General features: G+C 40.3%; 5 protein-coding genes across 5 annotated transcripts; all 5 read left to right on the forward strand.

Annotated features, from left to right (window-relative positions):
• Positions 1–799: 799 nt before the first annotated feature.
• On the forward strand, positions 800–2,919 carry LOC111476809 (cytochrome P450 82A3-like). Its single transcript, XM_023120623.1, has 3 exons — positions 800–1,466; positions 1,534–2,031; positions 2,170–2,919. The coding sequence occupies exons 1-3, from the start codon at positions 1,011–1,013 to the stop codon at positions 2,797–2,799; spliced, it is 1,584 nt and encodes a 527-aa protein (XP_022976391.1). The 5' UTR covers positions 800–1,010; the 3' UTR covers positions 2,800–2,919.
• An 838-nt stretch (positions 2,920–3,757) lies between these two features.
• On the forward strand, positions 3,758–6,451 carry LOC111476807 (cytochrome P450 82A3-like). Its single transcript, XM_023120621.1, has 3 exons — positions 3,758–4,362; positions 4,951–5,454; positions 5,668–6,451. The coding sequence occupies exons 1-3, from the start codon at positions 3,907–3,909 to the stop codon at positions 6,298–6,300; spliced, it is 1,593 nt and encodes a 530-aa protein (XP_022976389.1). The 5' UTR covers positions 3,758–3,906; the 3' UTR covers positions 6,301–6,451.
• Positions 6,452–7,779: 1,328 nt separating this feature from the next.
• LOC111476811 (cytochrome P450 CYP82D47-like) lies at positions 7,780–9,533 on the forward strand. The gene is made up of 2 exons (XM_023120624.1): positions 7,780–8,757; positions 8,829–9,533. Exons 1-2 carry the CDS (start codon positions 7,825–7,827, stop codon positions 9,471–9,473), a joined length of 1,578 nt encoding a protein of 525 aa, XP_022976392.1. The 5' UTR covers positions 7,780–7,824; the 3' UTR covers positions 9,474–9,533.
• A 1,088-nt stretch (positions 9,534–10,621) lies between these two features.
• Positions 10,622–12,616, forward strand: LOC111476808 (cytochrome P450 CYP82D47-like). Its single transcript, XM_023120622.1, has 2 exons — positions 10,622–11,691; positions 11,782–12,616. The coding sequence occupies exons 1-2, from the start codon at positions 10,732–10,734 to the stop codon at positions 12,409–12,411; spliced, it is 1,590 nt and encodes a 529-aa protein (XP_022976390.1). The 5' UTR covers positions 10,622–10,731; the 3' UTR covers positions 12,412–12,616.
• Positions 12,617–16,095: 3,479 nt separating this feature from the next.
• On the forward strand, positions 16,096–19,540 carry LOC111476389 (cytochrome P450 82A3-like). Its single transcript, XM_023120028.1, has 4 exons — positions 16,096–17,095; positions 17,192–17,644; positions 17,789–18,745; positions 18,842–19,540. Exons 1-4 carry the CDS (start codon positions 16,136–16,138, stop codon positions 19,463–19,465), a joined length of 2,994 nt encoding a protein of 997 aa, XP_022975796.1. The 5' UTR covers positions 16,096–16,135; the 3' UTR covers positions 19,466–19,540.
• The last annotated feature ends 559 nt before the right edge of the window (positions 19,541–20,099 follow it).

Below are 20,099 nucleotides of genomic sequence, written 5' to 3' on the forward strand. Positions count from 1 at the left end.
ATTTTTTTTTTTTTTTTTTTTTTTTGTTTGAGGTGGCTCTCCTCACAAGTAAATTACACTTTTATTTTCATTTAAATTTAAATGTGAGAAAGAAAAATAATAATAATGAAATTAAAAGATCTCTACTTTATTCGTGGAGCCAGTATTTTTATTTTTTTTTATTGGAAAGAAAACAGGAGTGGACGAAGAACAAAAATAAAATTTAAAAAGAGTAATTTTTTTCTAAAAGCTAAAAAATAAATAAATGAAAATATTACAAATTGAGATTTTATTTATTTATTTATTTATTGGAGGTAGTTAGAGAATTCTGGAGAATTTATATTTGTAATTATTAGGAGATAATTATTGACTCGGTTATTACTAGAAGCAACCACAATAAATACCTTTTCTATTTGACTTACCCACTCCTAATAATTTTCAAACAAAAACAGTAGCACTATCGTTAGGTAATTAATTACTCAATAATATTTTAACAATTTACTTGTTGAAAAAGAAACTAAATAAATAAAATGAGTAAATCAACCAACATATTATTGAATGAATATTATTATCAAAGGGTATTTTTGGATTTTTACCTATCATATTTGGCTAGTAATAACCCAATCACGAATATGCATATAGTTTAATGGTAATTGATATAAACTGTTCTTGAGAATGATAAAAAGAAGCTGAGAACAAGGAGGTGAATTGTTACCGGAAACCATGTCAATAATCATTTGGAGCAGGGTATTGTGGGTTGAGCATGTTTTTGTCTTGAAATCACAATTTTGATTAAAGAAGAGACCATCCGTAAATTTGGGGAAAATTAAACACATTGTAATCAAAATTCATGAAGATCGGACTCAAAAACATTAATGAGTATCAGCCTGGCGTTCGTAGCCAACAACGTAAGTTCATACCTTGTGTTACCTAACTCTTCTTAATATGTGGTTCATATCAAATTCTCCACGTTCTTGTTCATCCATTTTAAAATCTTCAAGGAATCCTTTAATTTCTAACCTCCAAAAATCATGGAGTTCCAATTACCCTCCTCCATCATCGTGCTTCTTCATTTGTTTTTCATTACTTCCTGTTATTATCTGTGGCGAAAGTGGCAGCAGCACAAATTGGCAGACCGGAAGCAGGCGCCTTCACCGCCGGGAGCCTGGCCCATAATCGGCCACCTCCATCTTCTCCACAATGCAAAGCTCCCCCATCATGCTCTTGGAGCCATGGCCGACAAATATGGGCCCATCTTCAGTCTCCAGCTCGGCTCCCGCTCGGCTCTAGTGGTCAGCAGCTGGGAAATGGCCAAGGAAAGCATGTGCGTTAACGACGCCGCCGCCGCCTCCCGCCCTGGTGTCTCCGGCACAAAATATTTCTCTTACGACTTTGCAGCCTTCGGCTTGGCTCCTTACAGTCCTTACTGGCGCGAGATTCGTAAAGTCACTCACATGGAGCTCCTCTCTAATCCACGCGTTTACAAGGTTTTAAATATATTTTTTACTTATAAATTCATAATCGGAATTGACCTACTAATATTCTGAAACACAGGTTGCGAGCACTATGCTCGCTGAGATCAACACATCGCTGACAGAGCTGCACGAAACATGGGGTGCCCAAAAGGATGAATCGGGGCAGGTTGCTGTAGAAATGAAGCGTTGGTTTGGGGATGTGATAGTGAATATGCTTCTTAAGATCATCATCGGGAAACGATGTGTGGGTCCGAACGCCGAGGGCGGTGAAAAGGAAGCCAAAGATATCCAATTGGCAATTAGGGACTCGTTCCATTTGATGGGTCAAGGGTTGTTGCAAGACTATATTCCACTGATCGGACGGCTCGGATTTAATGGGCAGGTGCCGGTGATGGAGAATATAGCCAAACGATTCGACATGGTTCTAAGCCAATGGCTGGAAGAACACAAGCGTAGAAGATCAGCTTCTTCTGGTGAAAAAGACAGAGATTTTATGGACGCTCTCATTTCTTTACATAATGGCAAGGGGATTGAAGGTTACTACGATGGTGATACCATTACCAAGGCCACAACCCTGGTGGGTAACTAAATTTTATTATGTATTGTTATGAATCACGACCATCTGAAATTTGTCCACTTTTTTGTTTTGAATTTTGGATTTACTTATAAATTTATGTTCATTCTTTAAATTGATACGATAAATTTGTATGTGCAGAATATGATTGCAGGTGGAACTGAAAGCACGACAGTGACTCTAACATGGGCGATGTCGTTGCTACTAAACAATCCACATGTCCTGGAAAAGGCGTGGCAGGAGCTGGACGCGGTGGTCGGGAGAGAGAGGAGGGTGACGGAGGACGACATAAGCAAGCTTGTTTATTTACAAGCCATAATTAAGGAGACGATGCGATTGTACCCTGCAGGGCCTCTGTTGGGGCCTCGTGAGTTCCACAAGGACTGCGTTGTGGGTGGCTACTTTGTTCCCAAAGGCACCCAGTTGATCCCAAACATTTGGAAGATCCAAACCGACCCACGGGTTTGGTGTGAGCCGTTTGAGTTCAAGCCGGAGCGGTTTTTGACGACCCATAAGGATGTTGATTTGAAGGGGAATCATTTTGAGTTGATTCCGTTTGGGAGTGGGCGGAGAGGGTGCCCGGCAGCGGCGTTTGGGCTTCAAATGATGCATTTCACTTTGGCTGGGTTTTTACAGTGCTTTGATGTCAAAAACCCCACTAAGGACCCTATTGATATGTCGGAGAATTTCGGAATGGCCAATGAGAAGGTGGTTCCTCTCCATGTTTTGGTCACCTCACGGTTACCCTCCCATCTTCACGCTTTGAATTAATGAATCAATCATTGTGAACTTTTATTTCGAAGCTAAGCTGAAATCAAATATGTGCTAAAAGATTAGCATAAATGTGTAGTAGATGCCAATTATTGGGCATGTTAAAGGCTAAAAGATAAGTTTTATGATGCAACCGAGATGAAGACGATGCATAGTCTATCACACCAAGAAAACTAGATAAGGTTGTAAAGCTAACGTGTAAACAATACTTGAAGTGATAATAATAGCTAATAGTGTTAAAACCAAGCTTAACAAGGACAAATGGGGTTATATGTAAAACTAGATAAGGTTGTTCACTTTGGCCCTATCAGTCTCACAGTTTTAAAAAACATCTATTAAGGAGAGGTTTTTACACTCTTATAACAAATGTTTCGTTCTCATTTTCAACTAATACGAGATTTTACAAGCTAACCTCAAAAGTTAGGGTTTTATTGTGGGACTCGAGAAGGGCTTTAGAGTTGAGTCCATATATGCAAAAAAAAATATATGTTGGTAAAATTTTGTGTCAATTAGACATTAGATGGACGCTTCACACTGATGTATGGCTCCACCAACCCTAAGCTTAGGCTTTAGTGAGCTACCCCACTCATGTTATGGTATGAGTGAGTATTGTAAGACGAGTGTCTTGGGCGTCTTACTTTATAGATGGGTTTCCACGGACGGTTTCAAGTGATATTGGTTGTCAATATTGTGACGGTTCCATTGAGTTGAAAACTCTTTAATTTTCATCCAAAGCACCCACTAACTAGAGTTAAATCTCTTTAATGCTCACAACTTTAAATAAAAAAGAAGTTGAGATCAAAATTAAACTCATTAATGGGAGAATGAATAGTCTAAGGTATGGTAGGGACGATGTGTGGTGTATGATTGTGAAGTGTGTGTAGCAGATAAAAACCTGATTTTAGACCACGTGAAACACATCCTATTCATTACAATATCTATTCGACCTCGCGGTTCATTTGTATTTGATAGTGAAGCCACACCAGATACTCTCCTTCTGTGGTCTATATTTAATTGTCACTGTTGTTGCGGAACAGCTATAAAACCCCAAACCTGATTCAACTATGATCATCCTTTCACACCAATTCAATTCCACCACTAGAAGTAATGGAGTTTCCCCTTCCTTACCTAAACCCATTATCCATCATTCTTCTCTTCATTATTTCTTCTTGTTATTTGTCACGAAAGTGGGTGAAGAGGGGAGTTTGTGAGCCAAAGAAGGCCCCTTCGCCGCCGGGTGCTTGGCCCATAATTGGCCACCTCCATCTGCTCAACAGTGGGAAGCTCCCCCACCATGTTCTTGGAGCCATGGCCGACAAATATGGCCCGATTTTTCGCCTGCAGCTCGGCTCTCGCTCTGCTCTGGTCGTCAGCAATTGGGAAATGGCCAAAGAAAGCATGTGCATTAACGACGGCGCCGCTGCATCTCGCCCAGAACTCTCGGTCTCCAAGAACTTCTCTTACCACTTCGCCATGTTTGGGTTGGCTTCTTACGGCACTTACTGGCGCGATATGCGTAAAATAACCCACTTGCAACTCCTCTCCAACCCACGTGTCGATCAGGTTTTAACTCCAATATTATTTGTTTCCTCCTTTCTTTCAAAGGTTTTAAAATAGTTCTATCTTGAAAAAGTTTCCACTCTTTGCCATTGATTTGTGATCTCACACTTACTTTTTAGGAGTCCAACGTTCTCGTTGGCATATTGACTGATGTATGGCTCTATTATTATATGTAATATCTCAAATCAAATATATTGTCCGCTTTGGCCAATTTTATATAGCATTCAGCCTCAGGGTTTTAAAATACTTTTGTTAGGAAGATGTTTCCACATCCTAGTTTTGTTCTCCTCCTCAACCGACGGTAGAATTTCACAATCCCACTCCTCTTTGAGGCCAACGTCCTTACTTGCACACCGCCTCGTGTCAACCCCCTTCGGGACTCAGCCTCCTCATTGACACATTGTTCGGTGTACGGCTCTGATACCATTTGTAATGGTCCAAACTCACGGCTAGCAAGCAGATATTGTCAGCTTTTATTCATTACGTATTGTCCGCTTTTTCACACCCTTATATCAGCTTAAGAGTATGATAATTCTGGGCTACGGTAATTCTGGGCTCTACTAAATTCCCTCGTTTATATTGTGAACACAGGTTAAGAGCATGATGCTTAGTGAGATGGCCACATCAGTTACAGAGTTGCACGCAAGATGGGCTTCTGAGAAGAACCAATTGGGACACATTAAGGTGGAGATGAAGCGTTGGTTTGGCGATGTGACAGTGAATATGCTTCTTAAGGTCATCATAGGTAAACGATGCGTAGGTCCAAACGCCAAGGGAGATGAAAAAGAAGCAATAGATTTGCAAATGGCAATTAGGAAGTCTTTTCATTTGATGGGTGAAGGGTTACTGAGAGATTACATTCCTATTCTTGCAAATATGGGATTTGATAGACATGTTAAGGCAATGGAGAAAATAGCCAAACGAATCGACTCCATTCTTCAGTGTTGGCTCGAAGAACACCGCCGGAATGGAGATAAAAACCAGAGTTTGGATACTAAAGATGGAGACTTCATGGATTCTTTGCTTTCGTTATGTCGCGCCAACGAGCTTCCGAGTCACTTCGACCACGATACAATTGTCAAAGCCACAACACTGGTACACTCCTTAAACTAATTATATTATTTGAAACTTAATTTTTTTTTACTCACAGAAAGTTGTAATTCTTACCATGACTATATTTGATCGTGGGTATATAATTAAGGAATAGATCTTTATTGGTACGAAACTTTTTTTTTTAAGAGAATCAAAAGCAAAGCTACAAAAATTTATGCTAGTGGTTTCTAATAGTGACTACATCGGCCTATGCAGAACATGATTGCAGGTGGAACTGAAAGCAGCACTGTGACTCTAACATGGGCGCTGTCATTACTGGTAAACAACCCGCGAGCGCTGGAGAAGGCTTATGAAGAGCTTGACCAAGTGGTGGGAAGAGACAGGCGAGTGAAGGAGAGCGACATAACCAAGTTGGTTTATTTACAAGCCGTAGTCAAAGAGACAATGCGACTGTACCCAGCAGGGCCTCTGTTGGGTCCTCGTGAGTTCTACAAGGACTGCTTTGTGGCTGGCTATTTTGTTCCCAAAGGCACCCAATTGATCCCAAACATTTGGAAGATCCAAACCGATCCACGCGTCTGGGCAGACCCATTTGAGTTCAAGCCGGAGAGGTTTTTGACGACCCATTGCGATGTGGATTTGAAAGGGAATAATTTCGAGTTGATTCCGTTTGGGAGTGGGCGAAGAGGGTGCCCCGCAGTTGCGTTTGGGCTTCAAATGGTGCATTTCGCTTTGGCTGGCTTTTTACATTCCTTTACCGTCAAAACCCCGACGCCCCAACCGGTTGATATGGCGGAGAATTTCGGTATGGCCAATGAGAAAGTGGTTCCTCTTAATGTTTTGGTCACCCCGCGCTTACCTTCGCATCTTCACGGCCCAATAATGTAGTAGTCGCTTCCAGGCTTGTAGCCAAGTTATTTGTTTTATGGCTGTGATGTATGTGTGATGTATGTGTTCGTGGTCTAACTACAATAATCGCCAGCTATGTTTTAATCAAAAGTCTTTGTAATATTATTAATCAAATCACTTCACAGCGACCAACAATTTCCAAAACAGTAATGGAACTTTCCAACGCTGCTCTACCTGGAATCTTCGTCCTTCTTTATGCTTTCTTCACTATATTTGGCACTCATCGCAAGAGGCTACTGCCCCATCCCGGTGGTGCTCAGCCTCTTGTTGTGGCTGGTTCCTTTCTCCGATCAAGGTGAGACCTCCAATCTACTCTCTTTGAGTACTGCATCTTTGCTGGCACACTTCCTCTTATCAAGCTTTTTTGCTGTCACATCTGTCTAGTCTAATGTTTATAGTCCTCCCTTATAAAAAGGAAAAAAAAAATGTTAAAGTAATATTAGGAAATAATTATTGAGGGGAGAGTAGTTGAAACGATTTCCTAGTCATATTTTCCACTTTAAAGAAATCATTGTTGCCTCTAGCATTTAAAAGAGTATCCAATGCAGATATGACGTTGGAATGGAACCAAAGAAGTACTAATCCGGCGAAAATCAAATCCTCTTTTTAGCCGTCATGATCATGATAAATCTTTTGAAAAATGTAACTTTTGTTTATATTTTTTTCGTTCGATTTTGTGGTTTATTAGATCTAAGGTGAGGTTCGCTTTCATCAACCGAACATAATTTAAGCGAAATTCAAGATTGTTCAGTCACATATACCGCTCGTGTATACATGTTTAATCGTAACTTGATTCGCTCGAGACAACTTGGTCATCTTGACTTGTTCGGACATATCTATCTGAAACGACCCATGTGCCATTCATCTCATCAGAAAATCTCGAGCATCCATCTATTTAAATTCTCATCTAGATATTTTTAAGACCCGAATCTCGACCAAAAATGAAAAATCAAATTTTAGTTGAATTCAAGATTTTATTGAGAGTTTTAGAGACGATGAGATATAAAAGAAAAATGGTTAGGAATATAAAGGAGAATATTGTTGACTCTTAAATAGTCAGAAATTGTCACGAAACCAGTAAAATCTAAAAGTAAAGTTCTTGAATCTAGATTCTGCGAGATATACTAAGAGTTAGAATCTAAAATTTGGAAAGAAAATTGTATCGATTCAAATCAGAAATAGAAATTCTAGCGTTCGTCAAAGGGTATTATGGTTTCTTGCCATCTTTCGACTAAGATAATTATCTCAACACGTAGAAACAAATTGCACGAAAAATATTTACTTAAAAGAAGGATTGATTTCCAAATTTTATCCCGAAGCTTCTCCATCGTCATCATAGTTCTGCATTCGTACAATAATTCACCGCCTTTAGATCATATATGGACAAACACAATCAATAATATCACGCCAATACTACAACATTCCTCCATTTAATTTGTTTTTGGGGTCCGGAGAGGCATCGCCTCTTATACTCCTCAACTCTCCAAATCCTGACCACCACAAATGGAACACCTTTACGCCCTCGCCGGAATAATCTTCCCCTTTCTTTTCTTTGTCTATGTTCTCTTCACTTCGTCCCGGAGATCTGTCGCTCATCGGAAGAGGATCCCACCGGAGGCCGGTGGTGCTTGGCCGGTGATTGGCCACCTCCATCTGCTCCATGCAGGAGACCCAACTCACATAGCGTTGGCCAAAATGGCAGATGCCTATGGGCCCATGTTTACGTTAAGGTTCGGTATGAAAAAGGCCTTGGTTGTCAGCAGTTGGGAAATAGCAAAGGAGTTTCTTACTACAAACGACAGAATCTTCGCCTCTCGTCCAAAGCTTGTGGCCTCAAAGCTTCTTGCCTATGATTATGCAATGATGGGGTTCAGCCCATACACTCCACACTGGCGCCAAGTGCGCAAAATAGCCACGCTCGAGCTCCTCACTAACCACCGCCTGGAGCAGCTCCAACACATCAGAGTATTTGAGGTACAGCGGTGGATGAAAGAGCTACACAAAATGAGTATTAGAAGCAATGAAAGAGGTGATAAAGTGGCGGTGGAAATGAAGAAGTGGTTGGCAGACATAACCCTGAATACCATATTCAAGATGGTGATTGGAAAGAGATTCTCCGCCATCCAACATGGTACTGAAAACTTCCCCAAGGCGTTGATAGATTTCTTTGGATTGTTCCATATATTCGTTCCTTCGGATTCGTTTCCGTTTCTGAGTTGGTTGGACTTGGGAGGACATGAGAAGACAATGAAGAAGACAGCCAAAGTAATAGATGAGGCTTTTCATAAATTCCTCCAACAACATCGGGAGAGAAGAAACGAGGGCCAAGCGGAGACGGCGGAGCAGGACTTCATGGATGTGATGATTTCTAGAGTTGAAGAAGATGAACAACACTTCAGCTACGATGCCGATACAGTCATTAAAGCTACATGCTTGGTAAGTTCTGTCTTTTCATGTTCTTCTCAAATTTGGTATGGATCAATAAACTTTTGTTCAAATTGGTGTAGAATATGATAGTAGGCGGATTTGACACAACCGCGGTTACCATGACATGGGCTCTTTGTTTACTCCTCAATAATGAAGAAGCCCTCAAGAAGGTCCAACTTGAATTAGACGAAAAAGTTGGAAGATCAACCCAAGTAAAAGAGTCTGATGTAAAAAATCTACCATATCTCCAAGCTATTGTTAAGGAAACTCTACGGTTGTATCCTGCTGTACCGTTAATGGCCCCTCATGAATCAGTCGAGGATTGCACAGTCGCTGGCTACCACATCTGCAAAGGGACACGTCTCATAGTTAATGTTCAAAAGCTCCAAAAAGACCCACGTGTTTGGGAAGAACCTAATGAATTTTGTCCAGAAAGATTTGTAACTAGCCAAAAGAACTTTGATGTTAGAGGACTAAGTCCACAATTCATACCATTTGGAAATGGACGAAGGATGTGCCCTGCAATCTCCTTTGCGCTTCAAGTAATGCATATCACACTTGCAAACTTTCTACATGGGTTTGAAATTGAGAGGCCATCAGAAGAACTCCTCGACATGGAAGAGGGTATGGGATTGACCAGCCTTAGAAAAGCTCCACTTGAAGTTGTCTTAACTCCACGCTTACCTGCCCATATTTATGAGTCATCTCGCAATCGTATTCTGTAACGATATTAAACAGGATTGGTTAATCTTTTAATGCTTTATCATATTTCTTTGCCACCGTCTCTAGACCAATAATCAAAATTCCCACTCCACAAACAATCCATTAATGGAATCATTGCTCATTTGGTTGGTTGATACAGAGATAGATGGTTTGGCTCGTTTATGCTCTTGTTGAACATTAGCTAACACGCTTCTCAGTCAAATGGTTTGACATGTTGCAGCAACATATTATGCTTCTAAAGTTGACAACGGCACTTTTGCTTACTTTTTTAACATCCAAGTAATCACTTATAGTCTTAGAGTGGAAGCATTGGTTGAAATACTCTGTCTATCATCTATTGATCATGCCCAATCGTTATTCGTGAATCCATATAATGTGAAATTAGAAGATTTAGAATACCAAATTTCATATTCCATAATTCCAGCAACATAACACAAGATTAGTTTTGTTTGCTCCGTAATAAACCTTTGAAGATTGTTGCATAAACATAGAAATAACACCAATAAGAAATGCAATGTTAGGTCGTCCATGGGCTAAGTAAATCAATTCTCCAACCAAGCTTCTGAACCAATATAATCTTCTAATTTTTCATTAATATTCATGGGTGTGGCTGAAAGCTTACCGTTGAGCATACTGAATTTCTTCCTAATATCTTTAGCTATTTCCTTTATGAAATAAAAATTTCATCTTCAACACTCATCCTTAAAACTTAAATTTATCCGAAATATAGTTAGAAGAGATATTATGAATCGACATAAACGCAAATAATGATGAAAATCACTCTTACCTTCCTTCTTCGTACAAATTTTGCTCATTCTCACATATTAGTATCCTTATTCTTGAAAATACGCATGAATCTTGGTGCATAATATATCCGAACATTAACTAAACTAAATAATGTTTATGTATTATTAATTATTAATATCATAGAAAAAGACTGAATAGAAAGATTACTATCAATAATGATACATAATTTAAAGTTTTCAAACCAACTCTCATTATTATAATGACAATAGGAAGGAGGAAGAAGAAGAAGAAGAAAAAAAAAAAAAAAATTGTTGGGCTATTAACAACCATAAAAGTTTCCCATAAAATCAATTAAAAACAAATAATTTTTAAGATAATTGTTGATGTATGAATGCAATTTGATGAGAAGGACCACAGTACTTTTGATGGTCCATGTCGATTCAGCCTCTGCCCTAATGTGAATAAATCTGATATATAGACCCTTCCAAACTGCAAACCTCACGCCCACCACAAATGGAACTTACTCACATCTTACCTGCAACCTTCGCCCTTCTCCTCTTTCTCTATGCTCTCTTTCGTATATCTTCTCGGAGATCCGCCGCTCATCGCACCAACAAGACACTTCCACCGGAAGCCGCCGGTCGTTTGCCAGTGATCGGCCACCTCCATAAACTAAGTGCAACAGAGCCAACTCACATAACCTTGGCTAAAATGGCCGACGCCTACGGACCTATCTTTACCTTAAGATTGGGAATGAACACAGCGCTTATCGTGAGCAGCTGGGAAATAGCGCGGGAGTGCTTCACCACAAACGACACAATCTTCGCCTCCCGCCCAAAGGGTTTAGCCTCAGAGCTGCTCGGCTACAACTACACAGTGCTGTCCCTTAGCCCCTACGGTCCATACTGGCGCCATGTCCGAAAAATAGCCACGCATGAACTCCTCGCAAATCAGCGCCTGGAGCAGCTCCAGCACATCAGAATGTCCGAGGTTCGAAGTTCCATCAAGACACTATATGAGTTATGTGGGGACAGCAGAAACAAGGGGTCAGGTGGGAAAGTGAGGGTTGAGATGAGGACGTGGTTTGGGGATGTAAGTTTAAATACAATACTTAGGATGGTGGTGGGAAAGCGACTGAGCTTTGTTTTCGAAGGCAGTGGTGCGGAGCAGTACAGAGAGGCGTTCAGGGATGTTTTTGAACTGTTTGGAGCATTTGTTCCTTCAGATTCGTTTCCGTTTCTAAGTTGGTTGGATTTGGGAGGGTACAAGAAAGCCATGAACAAGACCGCCAAGGTGCTTGACCAGATGCTTACTAAATGGATCCAAGAGCATCGAGAGAAGACCAAGAATTGGGGTGAATGTGGAGTGGAGACAAAGGAGCAAGACTTCATGGATGTCATGCTTTCTCCTGTCAGCAACCACGGAGGGTTAGGTGATTTTGATGTCGACACAGTCACCAAAGCCACTTGTTTCGTAAGCATATATATGTATTTCAATCTTATTCGGAATTTTAAAAGCCTTTCCTTCCATGATTGAATTTTGAGATGGAATAATATTGTATAGGCTATGGTATTGGGCGCATATGACACTACAATGATTACTATGACATGGGCTCTTTCTCTACTCCTCAACCATCCAGAAGCACTCAGGAAGGTACAACTTGAATTAGATGAAAAAGTTGGAAGATCAAGACAAGTGAAAGAATCGGATGTCAAAAATCTATTGTATCTCCAAGCCATTATGAAGGAGACATTGCGTTTATATCCTGCGGCACCGTTACTAATCCCTCATGAATCTATAGAAGATTGTACAGTTTTAGGTTATCATATTCCAGCAAGGACACGTCTTATAGTGAATGTTCAAAAGCTGCACAAAGATTCACTTGTTTGGGAGAATCCTTGTGAATTTCGTCCAGAAAGATTCTTAACAAGCGACACAAAGTTTGACATGAGAGGACAAGATCTGCAACTAATGCCATTTGGGTGTGGTCGAAGGATGTGTCCTGGAATCTCATTTGCCCTTCAACTTATGCATCTTACTCTTGCAAGCCTACTTCATGAATTTGAAATTGATAGGCCATCTGAAGAGTTATTGGATATGGATGAGGGTTTTGGAATAACCGTTCTAAAAAAAACTCCACTTGAAGTTGTTTTACATCCACGCCTACCGAGCCAAGTCAAGGACACTAAATAAAACTACTTATAAACACGTATTGTATAGTGTGTGATTATAGTTGTAACATGTATGAAAAATAAGTTCTGAGTATAATATGATATAAATTTAGTATAATTAGATGAAAATGTTGGCAGATCAAGTGAAAGAGTCTGATCCAAGCCAAGTGAAAGAGTCTGTTATTAATCCCTCTTGAATTTGTAGAAGATTGTACAGTTTCAGATTATCATATTCTTGCAAGAACACGACTTATAATGAATGTTCAAAAACGGCAAAAAGATCCACTTGTTTGGGAGGATCCTTGTGAATTTCGTCTAAAGTTCTAGAGAGAGAGGGAGGAGAACATTCTTGACTCTCAAATCGTTCAAAACCATCAAGTAACGAAGAAAATTCGTAGGTAAGTTCTTGAACGGTTGTTTTTGGATTTTCTTCTGTTAGAAATATTAAGAGTAAGATTCTGAAATTTGAGTGTTAATCTTGAGAGGATTACACTCATAATCTATGAAGGAAGTCTTGATCGATTCAGATCGGAAATAGGAGTTTCAGCTTTCACCAAAGGATAAAAGTATCGATGATCTTGCCAACTTTAGACTAAGTTTTTATGTCTGTAGTTAGAAATAAATTACAAGAAAAATAGAAAATAATCCGTTTTCGGAGAGGAAGAAGACGAACGGCGGAGGGACGCGTGTCAGGAAAGGAGAGGGCCGCGCGTCGCCGGTAAGATGGGACACGTGTCAGGCGCGGAATGGCTTCGGAATTTACGAAAAATACTGCGTTAGATAGGGTTTGAAGACCGGCGCCCGCTATCAGATCCGTGAACCCGCGCGCGACCCGAACCCGCATCTACCACGCGTCAGCGTGGAAAAATTCGTAGGAACCCGCGTGCGTCCAGATTCGAACACACACCCTGCCTCTCAGTGGACCAGTCAGCCCTCGCCACGTGGGACACCCCTCCGTCGCATGGGCGCGTGAACTAGCGCGTGAGATCTATTTTTATTTCCCGATTTGACTCCCGTTCGACTATTTTTCATCCCGGTTTTGATACTGATCTAAGTCTAACTTGAATTAGAACTTATCAAGAAAATTCCAGAATTTTTGGAACCTTTTCCGGCAAATAATAAGAGCTTGGGAAGACACGCGTCAACCATGTAAGTAACCATTTGGATTCCCACAAACAGTACTTGTAGGAACCACTAGGAACAAGCATGCATGCTACCACCCATTAATCATGGAAACTGCGAAAATGAAATGATTAAGAAAACCTAGATATGAAATGTTCATTCAATCTGTTTGATCGAGATTCTGATAAAGTATGTATGCATGAGGAGGATGGGAAACTTGTGAAATCTACACTTCGGGTAAAGATGGACGTTATCTTCCCGTTGAGCATGTTTGTTAACATTGCATGAATTGTTGTGTGTTAACTCTTATACATAATGAGTGCTTGTGTTATCTTTCTTGATGAGCAGGAAGAAATTATGAGCTTAGATTAGGGTGCTTGTGACGAAGTAGGTTATATGAGACTCTAGATTGGGGGACCTCTAGAATACTATTCAATTAAACCCACAAAATGATTACCTGCGGATCCAGAGCTCAGAATTCCAAACCCGATAGGTTTGTGAGACCAGGCACGAGAATCCTAGAGATACATGAATCCAAGTCTAAGCCACCAAGTTTCACCCTAGAAAGAATAATAGGTCACCCCGGTAACTGTAGGTAGTCTGCTAGAGTTGAGCAGTGTAGATAGCGTCTTCAGAACCTCCACTTCCCTCTCTCTTCCAATACCGTATCGTCGAGACAAAGCTCCGGTACGGTGATCGTTGAGCTTCGCAAATCCGAATAGGGAAGCATGACAGGTGCCCAGACCTAGTGGTGATAGTTAAGGGGTCCTCTGAAAAGTTGGAACATCAAAACAAGTGAAAGAGTTTGATGTAAATAATCTACCCTATCTCCAAGGGAACTCTACGGTTGTATCCGACTCTACCGTTAATAGGCCCTCATAAAGCAGTAGAGGATTGCACAATTGCAGGCTACCATATCTCCAAAGAGACACATCTCATAGTTAATGTTCAAAAGCTAGGCTACCATATCTCCAAAGAGACACATCTCATAGTTAATGTTCAAAAGCTGCAAAGAGACCCATTTGTTTGGAAGGAACCTAGTGAATTTTGTTCCCAAAGATTTGTGGCAAGTCAAAAGGACTTTGATGGACAAAGTCCATAATTCATACCATTTCTAAATGGTAGAAGATGTGCCCAGAAATCTCATTCGCCCTTCAAATAATGCATCTCATGCTTGCAAACTTGCTACATGGGTTGAAGAACCGCTCGACATGGAAGAGAGTACGGGATTGACCAATCTTAAAAAAAACTCCACTTGAAGTTGTCTTAACTCCATGCCTACCTATCCATATTTATGAGTTGTATTCGACTAGGAGTTGTTAATCTTAGTATAACTTCTCCGTTTTATAAAACCTTAGTAACACAACTTCTCTTTCAATAAAGCTTAAGTGAGTATATCTCTTGGTTGTTCAATGGCGGTATTAAGTACTTCAACATAATTTCTTCAGAGACAACAAAGGCACGCATATAATCATGTTATAATAATGTTTTGATCAATGACAGATAATTGGTTTGTTATCACAACATATGTTTGTTGCTCTTTTTGTTTTTGTTAAAGATTAGTTAACATTCTTCTGGACACGTTACAACAACATATTTCTGAAGTTGATAGTGTTGGAGGGAATGAACTCTTCGTCCATATAGCGGAAGCATTGAAAACTGTTTTTATTTTACTAAGAATTAAAAGAAAGCAATAGATACGAGGGTAAGAAAGTAGAAACCTTAGTTGGCAAGACTCCTTTGAAGTACTCTAGCGTATAAGTTTTTTCACATTCACAAGATTTTTCTTGCTATGACGCCATAATGGAACTTTGATGTCGGATTGTGTGTGTTAAGTAAACAATCCGCCAACCAAGCTTCTGAACCTTCTAATATATGTCATTTCTACTCCTTCATGTTGTAATTTCTCATTAATATTATGGGTGCCGGGTTACAATTGAGCATACTAAATTTAATCATAAATTCATTTTCAATAATTTGATATATTTATAGACGAAGAAAATAGTGACATCTCAAATTTATTCATCCTTAAAACTTAAATTTATCCAAACACAGTTAGAAGAGATATTATGAATGATATCGTCGACATAAAGGTCGATAATGATGAAAATCACTCTTACCTTTCTTCTTCGTACAAATTTTGCTCATTCTCATGCATTATGTATCATTGTTCTTGAAAATACTCGTGAATCTTGCTTTATTGCTTCATAATATGTCCCGAAATAACTAAGAAATTATTGTACATTAACTAAACTAATTAATGTTTATGTATTATTAATCATTAATGTCATAGTAAAAGAGTGAATAGATTGAAAAAGATTAGTATCAATAATGATCCAAATGCAAAGTTTTCAAACCATCATTATTATAATGACAACAGAAAAAGAAAAAAAGAAGATTGTTGGGCTATTCACAGCCATAAAAGTTCCCCATAAAATCAATTAAAAGTAATAATTTGTGATTAATATATATAAACAATAATTGGGAAAATTATTGTTGATGTAACAATGTAATAGGATCAAAATGACCACACTACTATTAATATCCCATGTCCATTGAGGCTGCCCAAATAACAATAGATCTGATATACATCCTCCAAACTAGAATACCCACGCCCACCACAAATGGAAATTACTCACATCTTACCTGCAATCTTCGCCCTTCTCCTCCTTCTCTATGCTCTCTTTCGTATAGCTTCTCCGAGATCCGCCGCTAACCGCACCAACAAGACACTTCCACCTGAAGCCGCCGGTCGTTTGCCACTGATCGGCCACCTCCATAAACTAAGTGCAACAGAGCCAACTCACATAACCTTGGCCAAAATGGCCGACGTCTACGGACCTATCTTTACCTTAAGATTGGGCATGAACACAGCCCTTGTCGTGAGCAGTTGGGAAATAGCGCGAGAGTGCTTCACCACAAACGACACAATTTTCGCATCCCGCCCAAAGGGTTTAGCCCCAGAGCTGCTCGGCTACAACAGCGCAATGATGGCGATTAGCCCATACGGTCCATACTGGCGCCATGTGCGCAAACTAGCCACGCTTGAACTCTTGACAAACCATCGCCTCGAGCAGCTCCAACACATTAGAATATCCGAGGTTCAAAGTTCGATCAAGAAACTGTATGAGTTATGCGCCGACAGCACAAGTAAGGGATCAGGTGGGAAAGTGAGGGTTGAGATGAGGAAGTGGTTTGGGGATGTAAGTCTGAATACAATATTTAGGATGGTGGTGGGAAAGCGATTCAGCGCTGTTTTCGAAGGCAGTGGTGGGGAGCAGTACCGACGAGCATTGAGGGATGTTTTTGAACTGTTTGGGGCATTTGTTCCTTCAGATTCGTTCCCATGTCTAAGTTGGTTGGATGTGGGAGGGTATAAGAGGGCCATGAACAAGACCGCCAAGGTGCTTGACGAAATGCTTAGTAAATGGATCGAAGAACATCGAGAGAAGAAGAAGAATTGGGGTGAAGGTGGAGTGGACACAAAGGAGCAAGATTTCATGGATGTCATGCTTTCTGCTGTCGGCGACGACGGAGGGTTATGTGGTTTTGATGCGGATACAGTCACCAAAGCCACTTGTTTTGTAAGCATATATTTACATTTCAATTTTATTCGGATTCAATTCTTATTTTCTCCTTAGTTGAGATGGAATAATAAAATAAATTATGATATGATGTAGGCCATCATATTGGGTGCATCCGACACTACAATAATTACTATGACATGGGCTCTTTCTCTACTCCTCAACCATCCAGAAGCACTCAGGAAGGTACAACTTGAATTAGATGAAAAAGTTGGAAGATCAAGACAAGTGAAAGAATCGGATGTCAAAAATCTATTGTATCTCCAAGCCATTATGAAGGAGACATTGCGTTTATATCCTGCCGCGCCGTTACTAATCCCTCATGAATCTGTAGAAGATTGTACAGTTTTAGGTTATCATATTCCAGCAAGGACACGTCTTATAGTGAATGTTCAAAAGCTGCACAAAGATCCACTTATTTGGGAGAATCCTTGTGAATTTCGTCCAGAAAGATTCTTAACAAGCGACACAAAGTTTGACATGAGAGGACAAAATCAGCAACTAATGCCATTTGGAAGTGGTCGAAGAATGTGTCCTGGAATCCTGTNTGTCCATTGAGGCTGCCCAAATAACAATAGATCTGATATACATCCTCCAAACTAGAATACCCACGCCCACCACAAATGGAAATTACTCACATCTTACCTGCAATCTTCGCCCTTCTCCTCCTTCTCTATGCTCTCTTTCGTATAGCTTCTCCGAGATCCGCCGCTTGCAATCTTCGCCCTTCTCCTCCTTCTCTATGCTCTCTTTCGTATAGCTTCTCCGAGATCCGCCGCTAACCGCACCAACAAGACACTTCCACCTGAAGCCGCCGGTCGTTTGCCACTGATCGGCCACCTCCATAAACTAAGTGCAACAGAGCCAACTCACATAACCTTGGCCAAAATGGCCGACGTCTACGGACCTATCTTTACCTTAAGATTGGGCATGAACACAGCCCTTGTCGTGAGCAGTTGGGAAATAGCGCGAGAGTGCTTCACCACAAACGACACAATTTTCGCATCCCGCCCAAAGGGTTTAGCCCCAGAGCTGCTCGGCTACAACAGCGCAATGATGGCGATTAGCCCATACGGTCCATACTGGCGCCATGTGCGCAAACTAGCCACGCTTGAACTCTTGACAAACCATCGCCTCGAGCAGCTCCAACACATTAGAATATCCGAGGTTCAAAGTTCGATCAAGAAACTGTATGAGTTATGCGCCGACAGCACAAGTAAGGGATCAGGTGGGAAAGTGAGGGTTGAGATGAGGAAGTGGTTTGGGGATGTAAGTCTGAATACAATATTTAGGATGGTGGTGGGAAAGCGATTCAGCGCTGTTTTCGAAGGCAGTGGTGGGGAGCAGTACCGACGAGCATTGAGGGATGTTTTTGAACTGTTTGGGGCATTTGTTCCTTCAGATTCGTTCCCATGTCTAAGTTGGTTGGATGTGGGAGGGTATAAGAGGGCCATGAACAAGACCGCCAAGGTGCTTGACGAAATGCTTAGTAAATGGATCGAAGAACATCGAGAGAAGAAGAAGAATTGGGGTGAAGGTGGAGTGGACACAAAGGAGCAAGATTTCATGGATGTCATGCTTTCTGCTGTCGGCGACGACGGAGGGTTATGTGGTTTTGATGCGGATACAGTCACCAAAGCCACTTGTTTTGTAAGCATATATTTACATTTCAATTTTATTCGGATTCAATTCTTATTTTCTCCTTAGTTGAGATGGAATAATAAAATAAATTATGATATGATGTAGGCCATCATATTGGGTGCATCCGACACTACAATAATTACTATGACATGGGCTCTTTCTCTACTCCTCAACCATCCAGAAGCACTCAGGAAGGTACAACTTGAATTAGATGAAAAAGTTGGAAGATCAAGACAAGTGAAAGAATCCGATGTCAAAAATCTATTGTATCTCCAAGCCATTATGAAGGAGACATTGCGTTTATATCCTGCCGCGCCGTTACTAATCCCTCATGAATCTGTAGAAGATTGTACAGTTTTAGGTTATCATATTCCAGCAAGGACACGTCTTATAGTGAATGTTCAAAAGCTGCACAAAGATCCACTTATTTGGGAGAATCCTTGTGAATTTCGTCCAGAAAGATTCTTAACAAGCGACACAAAGTTTGACATGAGAGGACAAAATCAGCAACTAATGCCATTTGGAAGTGGTCGAAGAATGTGTCCTGGAATCCTGTTTGCCCTTCGATTTATGCATTTTATCCTTGCAAATCTACTTCAGAAATTTGAAATTGAGAGGCCATCCGAAAAATTACTTGACATGGAAGAGGGTTTTGGATCAACTGTCTCAAGAAAAACTCCACTTGAAGTTGTTTTAAGTCCTCGCCTAACAAATCAAGTTTATGAATGATTTTGAAATCGTGGCAATAAACGAAACTATAAGTAAAGGTATAGTAAAGAGGGGCTATTGTTGTGACATAAATTTAGTATGATTATAATATAATTACTTTATTTTATGTTTTTGCAGTGAAAAATTACAAAAATCAAATCAATTTGTATGTATGCCGGAGACCCAACTTGGCCGGTGATTGATCACCTCCACCTGTTAAATGCAGGAGACCCAACTTGTAGATAAAGTTAGCCAAAATGGCATACGTGTTCTTTCTTTCCACCTCTCTTTTTACCATTTTTGTTATGCATGAAACTCCACCTTTAAGAGAAATGTAGTCTCCCTCACTCAAATTTAAACCATAAAGCAAACCATAAACCAACAACATTATGTCTATGACCAGAAGTATCGAAGGTCGAACCACCAATCTTGATACCCACTCAATGAACCAAAGTCGGTCATATCGAATGTCGAACCACCAATTTTGATACCCACTCAATGAACCAAAGTCAATCCATTATAGGGATCAACATCAACTCTTACCATTAATTAGAAGAGAAGGAATGCCACAAGTCAAGTTAACATTGCTTTTTGGACTATAATTCTTTTTTGGTACCTAAAATATCTATCATCAGAAATTTGAATCTATTGTTTG

Source organism: Cucurbita maxima, unplaced genomic scaffold (assembly GCF_002738345.1).
Source record: "Cucurbita maxima cultivar Rimu unplaced genomic scaffold, Cmax_1.0 Cma_Scf00003, whole genome shotgun sequence".
NCBI lineage: Eukaryota > Viridiplantae > Streptophyta > Magnoliopsida > Cucurbitales > Cucurbitaceae > Cucurbita > Cucurbita maxima.

What these genes read in the sequence shown, in the direction of transcription:
- LOC111476809 (XM_023120623.1), top strand. Translation starts at nt 1,011, where the DNA reads ATGGAGTTCCAATTACCCTCCTCCATCATCGTGCTTCTTCATTTGTTT. An exon ending in CTAATCCACGCGTTTACAAG is followed by an intron (nt 1,467 to 1,533) that starts GTTTTAAATATA and finishes TCTGAAACACAG; the next exon opens with GTTGCGAGCACTATGCTCGC. An exon ending in TTACCAAGGCCACAACCCTG is followed by an intron (nt 2,032 to 2,169) that starts GTGGGTAACTAA and finishes TTGTATGTGCAG; the next exon opens with AATATGATTGCAGGTGGAAC.
- LOC111476807 (XM_023120621.1), top strand. Translation starts at nt 3,907, where the DNA reads ATGGAGTTTCCCCTTCCTTACCTAAACCCATTATCCATCATTCTTCTC. An exon ending in CCAACCCACGTGTCGATCAG is followed by an intron (nt 4,363 to 4,950) that starts GTTTTAACTCCA and finishes TTGTGAACACAG; the next exon opens with GTTAAGAGCATGATGCTTAG. An exon ending in TTGTCAAAGCCACAACACTG is followed by an intron (nt 5,455 to 5,667) that starts GTACACTCCTTA and finishes CGGCCTATGCAG; the next exon opens with AACATGATTGCAGGTGGAAC.
- LOC111476811 (XM_023120624.1), top strand. Translation starts at nt 7,825, where the DNA reads ATGGAACACCTTTACGCCCTCGCCGGAATAATCTTCCCCTTTCTTTTC. An exon ending in TCATTAAAGCTACATGCTTG is followed by an intron (nt 8,758 to 8,828) that starts GTAAGTTCTGTC and finishes AAATTGGTGTAG; the next exon opens with AATATGATAGTAGGCGGATT.
- LOC111476808 (XM_023120622.1), top strand. Translation starts at nt 10,732, where the DNA reads ATGGAACTTACTCACATCTTACCTGCAACCTTCGCCCTTCTCCTCTTT. An exon ending in TCACCAAAGCCACTTGTTTC is followed by an intron (nt 11,692 to 11,781) that starts GTAAGCATATAT and finishes AATATTGTATAG; the next exon opens with GCTATGGTATTGGGCGCATA.